The sequence below is a fragment of the Mytilus galloprovincialis genome, chromosome 9 (assembly GCF_965363235.1).
Source record: "Mytilus galloprovincialis chromosome 9, xbMytGall1.hap1.1, whole genome shotgun sequence".
NCBI classification, from domain to species: domain Eukaryota; kingdom Metazoa; phylum Mollusca; class Bivalvia; order Mytilida; family Mytilidae; genus Mytilus; species Mytilus galloprovincialis.
In genome coordinates this window covers 82683224-82694776 of record NC_134846.1, presented here as the reverse complement: position 1 = coordinate 82694776, position 11553 = coordinate 82683224, and the positions used below count along the sequence as shown (strand labels likewise).

The 11553-nt window shown below is 28.3% G+C and overlaps 1 protein-coding gene across 8 annotated transcripts in view; it reads left to right on the top strand.

The window, feature by feature from the left end:
* The first annotated feature begins 22 nt into the window (after positions 1-22).
* LOC143046143 (glutamine--fructose-6-phosphate aminotransferase [isomerizing] 2-like) overlaps positions 23-11553 on the top strand; it is a 55219-nt gene continuing 43688 nt past the window's right edge. For 7 of the 8 annotated variants that reach the window (XM_076219165.1, XM_076219162.1, XM_076219163.1 and 4 more), the window contains exons 1-2: positions 9985-10030; positions 10761-10868. In XM_076219165.1, the coding sequence (XP_076075280.1) occupies positions 10000-10030; positions 10761-10868 (139 nt within the window). In that variant the 5' untranslated portion in view covers positions 9985-9999. Of the gene's footprint in view, positions 113-9984; positions 10031-10760; positions 10869-11553 lie in introns of those variants that run through there. The other variant, XM_076219164.1, reaches the window with a different exon arrangement.

Genomic DNA, 11553 nt, shown 5'->3' with positions numbered 1-11553 from the left:
TTTCTGTATAACTTCTTTAGAGAACCAGATCCACTATTTATATCATAAAAACGTGGCACAGGTAAACATTGTTGTGTATTGGGCTTGACGGAACAGGACGGTAGTATGTGTGGTAAGTCAATAAATCAACAATTTGTTATCTCATTAAATGAATAATGTTTTCATAAACGTAATAAGAAACAACCTAGCATTGTCGAATTATGCAGTGTTGATAATGCATTTATTGATTTATTTAATCAGACATATAATTTATATACTTTAAATATATACATGTAGTCTCTGGTTTCATCAGAAATCTCAATCTTACCCTTGTTTCATCATCAACAATTTTTCAAGTTAGATTTCACTGATTTTTATAAAAAATAAATAAATGTACACACATTTGTCATGTTATAACATAATCATATATATATATATATAATTTTTGTTTATATTTGAAATTTATAGTATTGTATATGTACTGTAACAATTAAAGATGGCAAAAGTGGGCATCCAACTTATTATTTCTATATGCATTTATGTTTCTACAATATACACGATATACAATACATTATATTTATTTTATACCCATATTAAACTATTTTTTAAAATGTCAAATTTGCTACATGATACAGTATCTGTATGGTTGGAGCTGGGAACAGTATATGTTCCTGGTTGGATGACACTCATTTACTTATGCTTTTTTCAACTGCAGTGTTGAGTGTTATCAGTTGCATCAGACAGAATGGACATATATATCTGCTCATGCACTTTAATTTATTTTTTTGATTCAGTCTTGATTTCAATTTATGATCAAACTGTTTTTAAAAACAGTTCCATATAAATGTGTAGGTGCTTATTAACTTTCAAACTCAGTTTTCTGTAACAGATGTACTAAATTCAGAATATTTATCTTTTAAGTCCCAAGTTTACTATAATAACTTTTTAATTTTTTAGTGGTACATATGTAATAGCCTATTTTTTTTCTGATTAAAGGGAGTATTTAAATTACATTGAATGATCCTTTTAGAATATGAATATATTAATGTTATGTTCAATGTTAAAATTTAAGAAAGTGTCCACATCATTCATGTAAATAAAATAAATAAAATAAATTTTACAGAGACCAAACATTTAAGATCAGCAATTAACATTAACTTCTTCGGCCAAAATACACATAGAATTGCAGATTGCCAATTTGCCAGCTAATATTGAAGTTTAAAGGACTGACTCATTCCAATATTCTTTGATTGACATAATAAATGAAGGCCATTGTTGATTATAACATCTTAACAGACTCTGGACTCTGTTGGATTTAGTGATGTCTATTTATTGTCCAGTGGCAATTATTACATGCACATATAAGATGAGAACATTTAAATATAATATAATATGTTATATCTATCAACCCTGTATTGTGCTAGATGGACAGTCTAAGTCAGATAATGTCCTGTCCTGTCTTTTTCCTTGTTTGTTTTTAATGTGCAAGAAATTTGAATTATTTATAGTTTTTCCCAGACATCTTCATAAAGAAATTTTATTTTTTTCATACATAATTATCTGTTCATGTTTTGTTGGGTGGCTGTCTCATTGACATTCACCTCACATCTTCTTTTGTACATATACAGTATTGTAGCATCTGCCTTTGATCAATATCAAACAACAGTTGTATAATATATTCAATATATTGATGATTATCCAATGAATAAACTTCATAAATTGTGGTCAAAATGTTTTGATGCATATGTTTTGCAAACCAATCAGTTTGCAATGTTTTATTGGTATTGAACAGGATAGACAAAGGGATGAAAAAATTAACACAATTGTCATTATTATCTTATTTTTGTAAATGAACTAGAAAAACAACAGATTTACATGAGACAATGTCATTTATTATTAAAGATGTACAAATTAAGAAAATAAAGGTTTATCTTTTTTTTACCTTCACATGTTAGTTAGCTGATTAATTACAGGTCATTTTAGAATTGGGTTTACATGTTTTCTGTTTGTGACATGTACATGTATTACATGTATTATCGTAAAAGGAAACACCAACTACATGTAGATAACCGTGAACATTGCAAGTTTTGTGTATAATAAAATGAAGGGCATATTTGTTTCAGTTAACAATCTAGCTTCAGTTTACAGTTAGCAAGGTTATAGTTTGGTTAAAAACCTGTGCCTGTTTAGCAGTTTTGAAAACAAATAAGGACGTTAAACAACCAACAATCAATCAAAACAAATAAAACTTTCTAATAAATCTTTGTTAAACTGGTCAAACCACACTTGCAGATTTGATAAGTTTAGGAAACTGGCTTCAGTTTGCAAGAAACAAATGACAACCAGTTAACATGCATGATTAAGTAAGTATCAAACTAAACAGGAACAAGTTTGGAATAAAAGAGAGAGGTCTTGTCAATGTCCTCAATGACATAACTTTGTTTTCTTAAAAAACTTTTTTCATCTAGTTTTATGTTCCCACATTATTTTAGCGATTTGCCAACATAAACCTATCCTGACTTTCAAAAGTTCAACAGAAATATGTCTTCCCATGTATGTCTAGTCTAGTGTTAAACAAGCATCATCATTTCTTGAAGAAATACCTTTGAAATCATAGCAACAAGGGTGTTAATTCAAACTCATTAAACGGTAGACCAATTAAAGGTGTAGCTTCAATGATGTAATGATAGGTTATATGTTATCTCTCCTGTTAAAGGAAGTTTGTTTGCGTGGGTGGTAATCATGCATGACATCATGCATGATGTGGCATTAACATTTTGTTAAAGGGATCTGGGGCAAAAAGTTCTGAGACATTATAAATTAAAAAGATGAAAAAAATGAGAAATTAAAAATGTAAATTGTCTATAATTATAAGATATTTCAAAGTTTTACTTATTTCATGAATCAGTTGGTCAAAGTTACACATGTCTTATAGCGAACCCTATGATAGTTTTCCATAGATTCACCTGCAAGTTACCTGTCGATTTAAACTTTTGGCAGTTCTATTGTCCCATCTAACAAATACAACAGGTATTGTTCTCTGTGTAGTTTATTCACTGGGACCTTTAAATTTCTTCTAGGAGAAATATATCACTCATTGATTAATTTACCTGAACAAAAAATTGAACTGTCAATGATGAAAAAATACTTATACCAATACTAAGAAAGGACTCACAAAACTGCATGTGGTGTTGTATTTATTCAAAACCAAAAACTTGTTTTTAATGTGTTCAATATTAATAATGATTTAAAAATTAAAAGTTGATTTCTGATCAAATATTCAATAAATATTTTTGTTTGTTTGATAAATAAAAATTTGAATATTATTATTTTCAAATTAAGGTCTTCATAAACATAGTCTATAAAGTAACAACAAAAAAAACATGCAAATTCATTGGAAAATACTAAAAAATGTGTCTAAAATAAACTTTTTATTATTAAATCAGATTTTATATTGAACAGATTGAAAATATATTAATGATATATTGAATAAATACAATATTGCATACAGTTTATGTGAGTTTATAGAAGTATTTCAATAAAAAAACAGATAATTTTTTGGTCAGGTAAATTAATCAATGAGTGATATATTTCTCCTAGAAGAAATTTAAAGGTCCTGGTGAATGAACTATACAGAGAACAATACCTGTTGTATTTGTTAGATGGGACAATAGAACTTACAAAAGTTTAAATCGACAGGTAACTTGCAGGTGAATCTATGGAAAACTATCATAGGGTTCGCTATAATTGTTATATCATTTGTGTAAAATTTTATCACCTTTTAAGAGTTATATAGTATAATGTTATAAATATAGCAATCTTTGCTTAACCAACTATAGAAAACCAGTAAGTTTCTCCTTTTTAGAAACGAGGAACATTTTTTTATATACCAATGTTGTAAATTTAGCTGTCACCTGTCAAATACTTGTTTGATGTTAAATATGATAAAGGAAAAAAAAATAGCAATTAAAAAATAGCATAATTTTTGATAAACTATAGGACTGTTTTATTTGAAAAAATAAAAATAAAATTTCGTTTTATCAGCCAATTATTCCTGTATTTTAACTGTTGACATTCATGCAATAAATATTTTTTTTATGAAAAATTGTTTTACAAACTGAACCTTCACTCAAAAGCCATTTTTAATCATTTAGAATAGTATTTTCATTGATTATTTTTCCATGCAAAATTATATTTTTGGTTTTTGCCTAACTTAACTTTTACAAAATATATTATTGGACATGTTGGATAATGTTAAATTAGTACATTTATCATACTCTGAAGTATGAATGTAAATTTCTCTACACTACAGAAGTTTAATTTTTTAGTATTAAAGGTGTTACAAGTCCATTTTATCTATTACTTCTGATATTTGGGCTTACTTGGATGCAAAAAACTGTCATTCAGGAATTGCCTAGTTCAACCATATTATATTTTGTCTATTTGTATTTTAAATATAGAATAACCATACATTTCTCGAAATATCAATGTTATTTGTACAAGGCTTAGAAACAGGTAGAAAGCGAGGCTGTGCCTAGCATTTCTACCTGTTTCGAGCCGAGTACAAATAACATTGATATTTCGAGGCAATGTATGGTTATTCTTTATATACTGCAACTCTTATAACTGTTCTAAATGAAGTATTTAGGGTAAAAACCATCATTCCTTATTTGGAGCGGAAGACGTAAAATTTCCGCGAACCTGTATGTTTTATTGATGTCATTAATAAAACTCTACGGAAACACATTGTCAACGTCATAAACAAGGTGATATACGGTCAGTGACTTTATATCACATATGAATATACGGTCAATGCAATTTGACTGCTCAAATAGCACAGCTGCAGTATATGCAAGCATTTTTAGGTCATGTCAGATATTATTTGAATGCAATTGCTGTCTCAGTCAAACTTTGGTCCTATTTTTTTATTCATACATATTATGATTATTATATTAAAGTAGGTTAGTTATTATTCTGAGTATTGACGTAACACAATATGTCTTGACTGATTATATAATAAAGAATTTGTCTACCTAAGATCAGCCATCACTTCTTAACAATTCTATTTAAAATAATTATACTGTATTGTCTGTCTATTGTTCACGTATTCATGTAAGGCTGATTTAATACCGGTATAATATTATGTTTTTTTAGATAAAGGAAAAACCGTTTGAGAAAATTCTGAGAAAACATTACCTTTTTCATGATGTATAATTTAGATAATAACATTCTTGTGTCAAATTTGTGTAAATTGGGTATTTAAAAATATGCTACAATGTATTACATAGCATTTTCTTTTAAAGAAAAGATTTTAAAGTCAGCTAGCATGTAGAGTATATCATATATCATTTAAACAATAACACTAAAAAGAAACGTTTTATTTAACAACTATTGTTCTGCTGTGGTAAAGTATTTAAAAATGGCAGAAATCTACTTGGTGAAGTCCCTCATCTACATGTTCTGCTTTTCTGAGTCGTATAACTTACAGTTGAAAAAATACTTAAAAATAAAAATAATTGAATCTTCTTTTTTTTTTTTTACCATATAGAAAAGGATGGTATACTGCTCTCTCCTTGCCTGTTGTCTGTCCTTGTTAAAAAGTGATTGCATATTTTCTGCTTCTGAATTATGGTATAATTTAATAGTTGGCTTGGAACTTTAAAATGATCAGTTGTACCATATATTTGCAGGATATTCAGATCTGCCTCACACTCTCTTCCTGTTTACAATACTTTTAATAAGTAATTAGTTGCTGATCACAAACTTTTCACGAGGAGGGGAGGGGGACTGATTGACCTAAGGGGGGGGCCTGCTCCAGTGATGCTTCAGTGTTTTTCTATATAATTGATTTTGGTCTGGAACTTTATTATAATGAGTTAAACTGTGAAAGCAATTTTCAGATCTGCCCTACAGTCTGTCTCTTACTGTTTGACAATATATACTTTTGAATTTTCAAAACCATGGAAACTATAAGGGATTAATTGGGGCTTGTACAAAAAGTCAAAGTCTAAAAATTTACAAAAAGAGAAAGAATTCCTAGACTACCAAGTGATATGCGTTATATTATTGGGAATAATCTCTAATGGCACTTTTCAAGTATTAATGAATAATGACTTTACTACAACAAGGATTACTCAATAAAAAAAACACAGTGATTGGTCTGTAGAGGACAGTAATCATGTTTTTATTAAATGTGAATTCTCAGGAAGAAAGACATACCCTTTTGTTGTTTACATCTTTGTTATTTGGTCTCTGGTGATAATTTGACTTGTTGGTAATAATGCTGTATACTCTTCTTTATATTAAAACTACGCAAGAAAGACAAAAGACATTGCTTTTTATTCATTTTTAACCTTTAAAGTCTATATAAGTTAATGGAGTTAAAGTAAATGTTTGAGATAATGTTATTTAAGCGTTATCTCCATGAGACTTTAAATAATCTTGGATATATTTGTTACAGTGGTGTCTTATAATTTTTATAATGTTTGACATTTTAATTTTCACAAGTTTATTTATAAATCTTATATTTTCATGTCACATGACTGCTGAAATTGAATTGAAAATAAATGATTGCAAAGTATTTATTTTAAATATACAAAATTTTAAAGATATTAGGAAAGATATTAAAAAGGGATTGACTTTCATCCACATGCTACATACACATAATGCTTATCTTTATTATCTTATATGATCATGATGATATAATGTTTAAAGATTTAAGTAAAACCTGTGTACATACTCTGTCATCTGTCATTTAGTAAAAAAAAAGTCAAAATCTAATATTTAGTTGAAACTTATAAAAGATGCTGGTATGTTTTAATCTTGGAACATTATGATATTTAAAGATTATCAATGGTCATCTCAATGAGATTGATTTAGAGCCAGTATGTCAGTAAGATCAAAGGATAATTTTGTAAAGTGTTGATAATTTATTTTCTCAGGTTAATCAGTGTGGTACATTTCAACCTAGAAAAAATTCTAAGAAAATTCTGAGAACCTTTTTATTGAAATAAAGAAAGATTACTTGATTTGGCACCATTTGAATAAAGTGTTATGATTTAAAACTTTAAAAACTTGTATAGTTTGTATAAATGATAATTTGGCAATTCCATTCATTTTCTTAGAACCTTGGAATAACAAAAGAAAAAACCGCCTTCCTAGAAACTTCTGAACAATTGATTTGGAAGCCTAAGAATTAAAAGTTAAAAAACAGCTTCCTGGAACTAGCTTAACAATTGATTTGCAAGCCTTAGAATTAAAAGTTAAAAAACAGCTTCCTGGAACTAGCTTAACAATTGATTTGCAAGTCTTAGAATTAAAAGTTAAAAAACAGCTTCCTGGAACTAGCTTAACAATTGATTTGCAAGCCTTAGAATTAAAAGTTAAATAACAGCTTCCTGGAACTAGCTTAACAATTGATTTGCAAGCCTTAGAATTAAAAGTATTTGTTTGTTTTACAGGTCAGACTTTAAATGCCCTAACCATTTAATTTAAACATCATGTTACTTAATAATCACAAAAGAATTTGAAAAGAATGCAGAGATATATTATTAATAAAACATGTGTAGAACAGATGAAAAAACATTTACTTTACTTAGATTTTCACCTACTATGGGGTCATACCATTCAATACTGCCAGTGACTCATAGTATTAAATGGTAATCTTTCTCCTTTCCTGGTTTAGGAATTTCTTGTAGTATTTTGCTACACCATGTTTTCTGTCCACTGTATATGGTGTTGATGTATGAGGAATATTAAGTTATACAGTGGTTGATAAAAGGCATGATTTCAAACAAATGTGTTCAGTCATTTTATCTGTATCTGCAAGGATTCTTTGAAAAAGTGTTATACAATTGTAAAATTTGTTTTTGTGTTTGCTTATCTGTTATACTGATGCAATACAATAAATGGTGTTTAACAAAAACATGCAAGACACAAAGTATAAATTTGAGAAAACTTACAGTTTCTGAAAGCTAGTTCAAAGCCTATATCAAGAACATCAGGGTTAGAACTCACAACCTCAGTGTTGACTGATTACAGTAGTAACTACTTAGACCACTCGGCCACCTATGTCCCTCATTTCCTTATCAACTGTAACTTTTTTTGACAATCTGCGACTGCAACATTTCTCACAAATAGACAATTTATGCATACTATCAAATGAAGAACAGTTTAAATATTTACTATGTCAACATTCGAGAAAAAACTTGCTAAATATCTATTGCAAGCTTTCAGTATGAGAAAAAACTTTTTATATGAAATTTTTCGATAACATTTATTTATTTTTGTTCGTCGTACCATTGAAATTTATGTTTAAAGTGACTTATAGACCCAAAGGGTTGGGTGTTCTAATTCTAATTTCATATGAAAAAATATTCAGTTGAGATTCAAATGAAATGAGGGACATAGGTGGCCAAGTGGTCTAAGTAGTTACTACTGTAATCAGTCAACACTGAGGTTGTGAGTTCTAACCCTGCTCTTACAGTCAGGTGCACTCAATTCCAATCCTAATTGACTAGGATTGTCAGTTTTCCTATGGAAGGTTGGTGGTTTTCTATGGGCAGTCCAAAAATAAAAAAATAAGAATAATTAATGAACTGCTTTTCAGGTGAGTTTCACAGATAAGCTCGTTTGAGGCGAAATTCACATGAAACTCAAGTGTAAAACTTTCAAGTAAGATTCAAGTAATAAAAAAATCATGCATTGAGACCAAAATATCAACCAAAACATATTTGACTTCTAATTAAATATAAAATTTAACATGTGGAACCAAATCTTTTAAATCATCTAACTCCCATTAAACTTATGTAAAAGACTGTTGAAGCCTTATAATTTATGCAATGATGCAAAAACAGGCTCAGCTCGCAAATGAAATTGTATATCACTAATATCATTGCTATATTCTAACCTAATAAAAGTTGACTGTTTTGCTTTTGGAACTTTGTAAAAGACTTCTTTTCTTTATAATATTTCTGTTTTATTTGATCAAGGTTACTCAGTCTTGCTTGTATTTTTTTTTAATCTTTGTCAGTGATAACTTGAAATATTCAAAACTAATCCTTAATTGAAGTGATCCGCACTTGGAGTTGATTGATTTAAGAAGATAAGCATTTTATTTGTATTGCTGAAGGTTATCATTAATTTAAAATGTGCAAACACAGATATTAAAAAGACAAGTTAGATCTTTTTAATGCAATTGGTTTGTAACTAATATGATTTAAATTAACTGAGCACACTGATTTGTAAAGTCACTTACTATACAAATCCTTGCTTAACAGAGTATATCGACAATCTACTCGTTTTTGGCTTGCTAACTCATTTGTTAATTTCTAAAGATATAAATTAGACCAAAACTTTTATCAGCTGCAGAACAATTACTCGATCAACTAATTATTCTTATTAAGCAGTGAATGTTAGTTAAATTTCACATATTCTTAATTCAAGTTTTTAAGATTGTTCTTAACACACTGCAAACTACCGGGTTCATATTATTAATTTATTTAAAACTTAAATCAAGGTTTGTCTACTGTATAGAATTTAAATACCTAGATTGTATATGGTTCATAATTTCATAGTGGGTATTTGATTACCTAACTTATGTGTCTATAATTCTTGTTAATTGATTGGTCGAACATATTCAGCGAAATCTATTGTCTAATCAATCCAGGAAGTGCCATAAACAAACATTTACATACATGTAAGCATTACTTATCAAATTTCAACGAATTTGGTAATCCATGGAATTTCCCAGAGTTTATTTCACTCCTTAAGTGAAAACCTTAGCCATTGTACAATTTGTTTTTGGAAATCTGATATTTACTGTTTCAATTCTAGCAATAAACAGCTGCAATACAATACTGCTGATAAAAAGATATATTTGGAATTTTATAAACATTTTGAAGCAAATTTTTAGTTGTTCTTCAAAATTAATTTTGCATTCAGAAGATTTCTTTAAGAATTTGGTTATTGAAACTATAATTTTGGATACAGCATAAGCTTATGATAAAAAGTTGTTGTGAAATGGGTGCAGATTTCTTAATCCATAATGCAGGTATAAAAATGAGATGTGAAATATACTGGACATTCTAAAGCAGATATATAATGTTTCTGACATTTCAAAACAGAAGTACCTTTTCATTGTCTGATCTGCAGATTGAAATCTTTTACTGTGGAATCATTTATTTCCGTGGGTACCAATTTTCATGGTTTTAGGAAAACTTGCATATTCATGGATATTTAATTTCATGGTTTTGGCAAAATATGCATACATTCTTTTAGAAAATGTTTAAATATTTGAACATTAAAATTCATAGTTCCCTGCGCCAGCCTGTACCCACAAAATCAACAAAAATTGGTATCCAAAAAGTATTTATGAATCCACAGTAGTTAATGATTTTTGTAATTATCAGTGCATTTGCCAAAAGATATGCAGAATTTTGATCAAAGTGCGACATATTGGCCAAGTTCTAAAGAAATAAAGGATTTTGGAAAGTAAGAGTAATGAAAAAAAAGACAGCAAACAAGCCATTAAAAATGTTGTTTGTCTAGTAACAAACCTATAAATGGATAGGTTTGATCAATCAGATATTTGATTCTTTATCTGTTCATATGTTGGTGATTTATAGATAAGTTTAAGTTTTACTTCTAAAATTGGCTTTCATTTCGTAAATCAAAAATAATCTGTAATCATAAGAACAGATAGGGAATCATATACTTTTATTAGATTAGTATTTTTTTTTTAAGTGTAAGACAATCTATTGATTATTTTTTTTTCATTGCAGGAATATTTGCTTATTTGAATTTCTTAGTGCCAGCAAAAAGAAAGGAAATTTTGGAGATCTTGATAAATGGATTAAAAAGATTAGAATACAGAGGCTATGATTCAGCAGGTAATGTTTATCATACATTTAAAATTTTATATTAAATATTTTTTTATCGATTATTTTCTTAAGATTTGAATAGAAGTAGACAGCATGAACTTTGATGTAAACCATGATATATATACAAAAGCATGAAAAGCTTTCATATCATATTTAATATATATCTGATATATACATTTTTTGTCAATATTTATAGAAAATTATGATTGAATATGTATAAAATTGGTTTAAAAAGTTGAAGTTAGATAAGATTTTTTGAAGACATATTTTGTAAATCTGATATTAAGCAAAATTACATATTAGAGAGAACCGATTGAACGTAAAGCCATTTTTTGCTGTATTTAAGTTTTACTATTGATTTAATAAAATTTATATATTTTTGGTAAGAAATTGTAAAAAGACTTTTGTAATAATAACAGTATTGAAAATACACAGAAATCACACAGAAGGACACCAGTTCCCAAGAGTAATTTAAAAATGTCAATTTGTTTCAGCTTAGAAAAATAAGATACCAAATGACATAGAATATAGTAGCTAGATATGAAAGTACAGCCTTTAACAATGAGCAAAATCCATATGGAGAACAAGATATAAAAGACTTGGACATGACAGATGTATAACAATACAAATGAGAAATAGATATGATATAAATCAATAAACCACTGAATTACAGGCTCCTCACTTCAGACAGGCA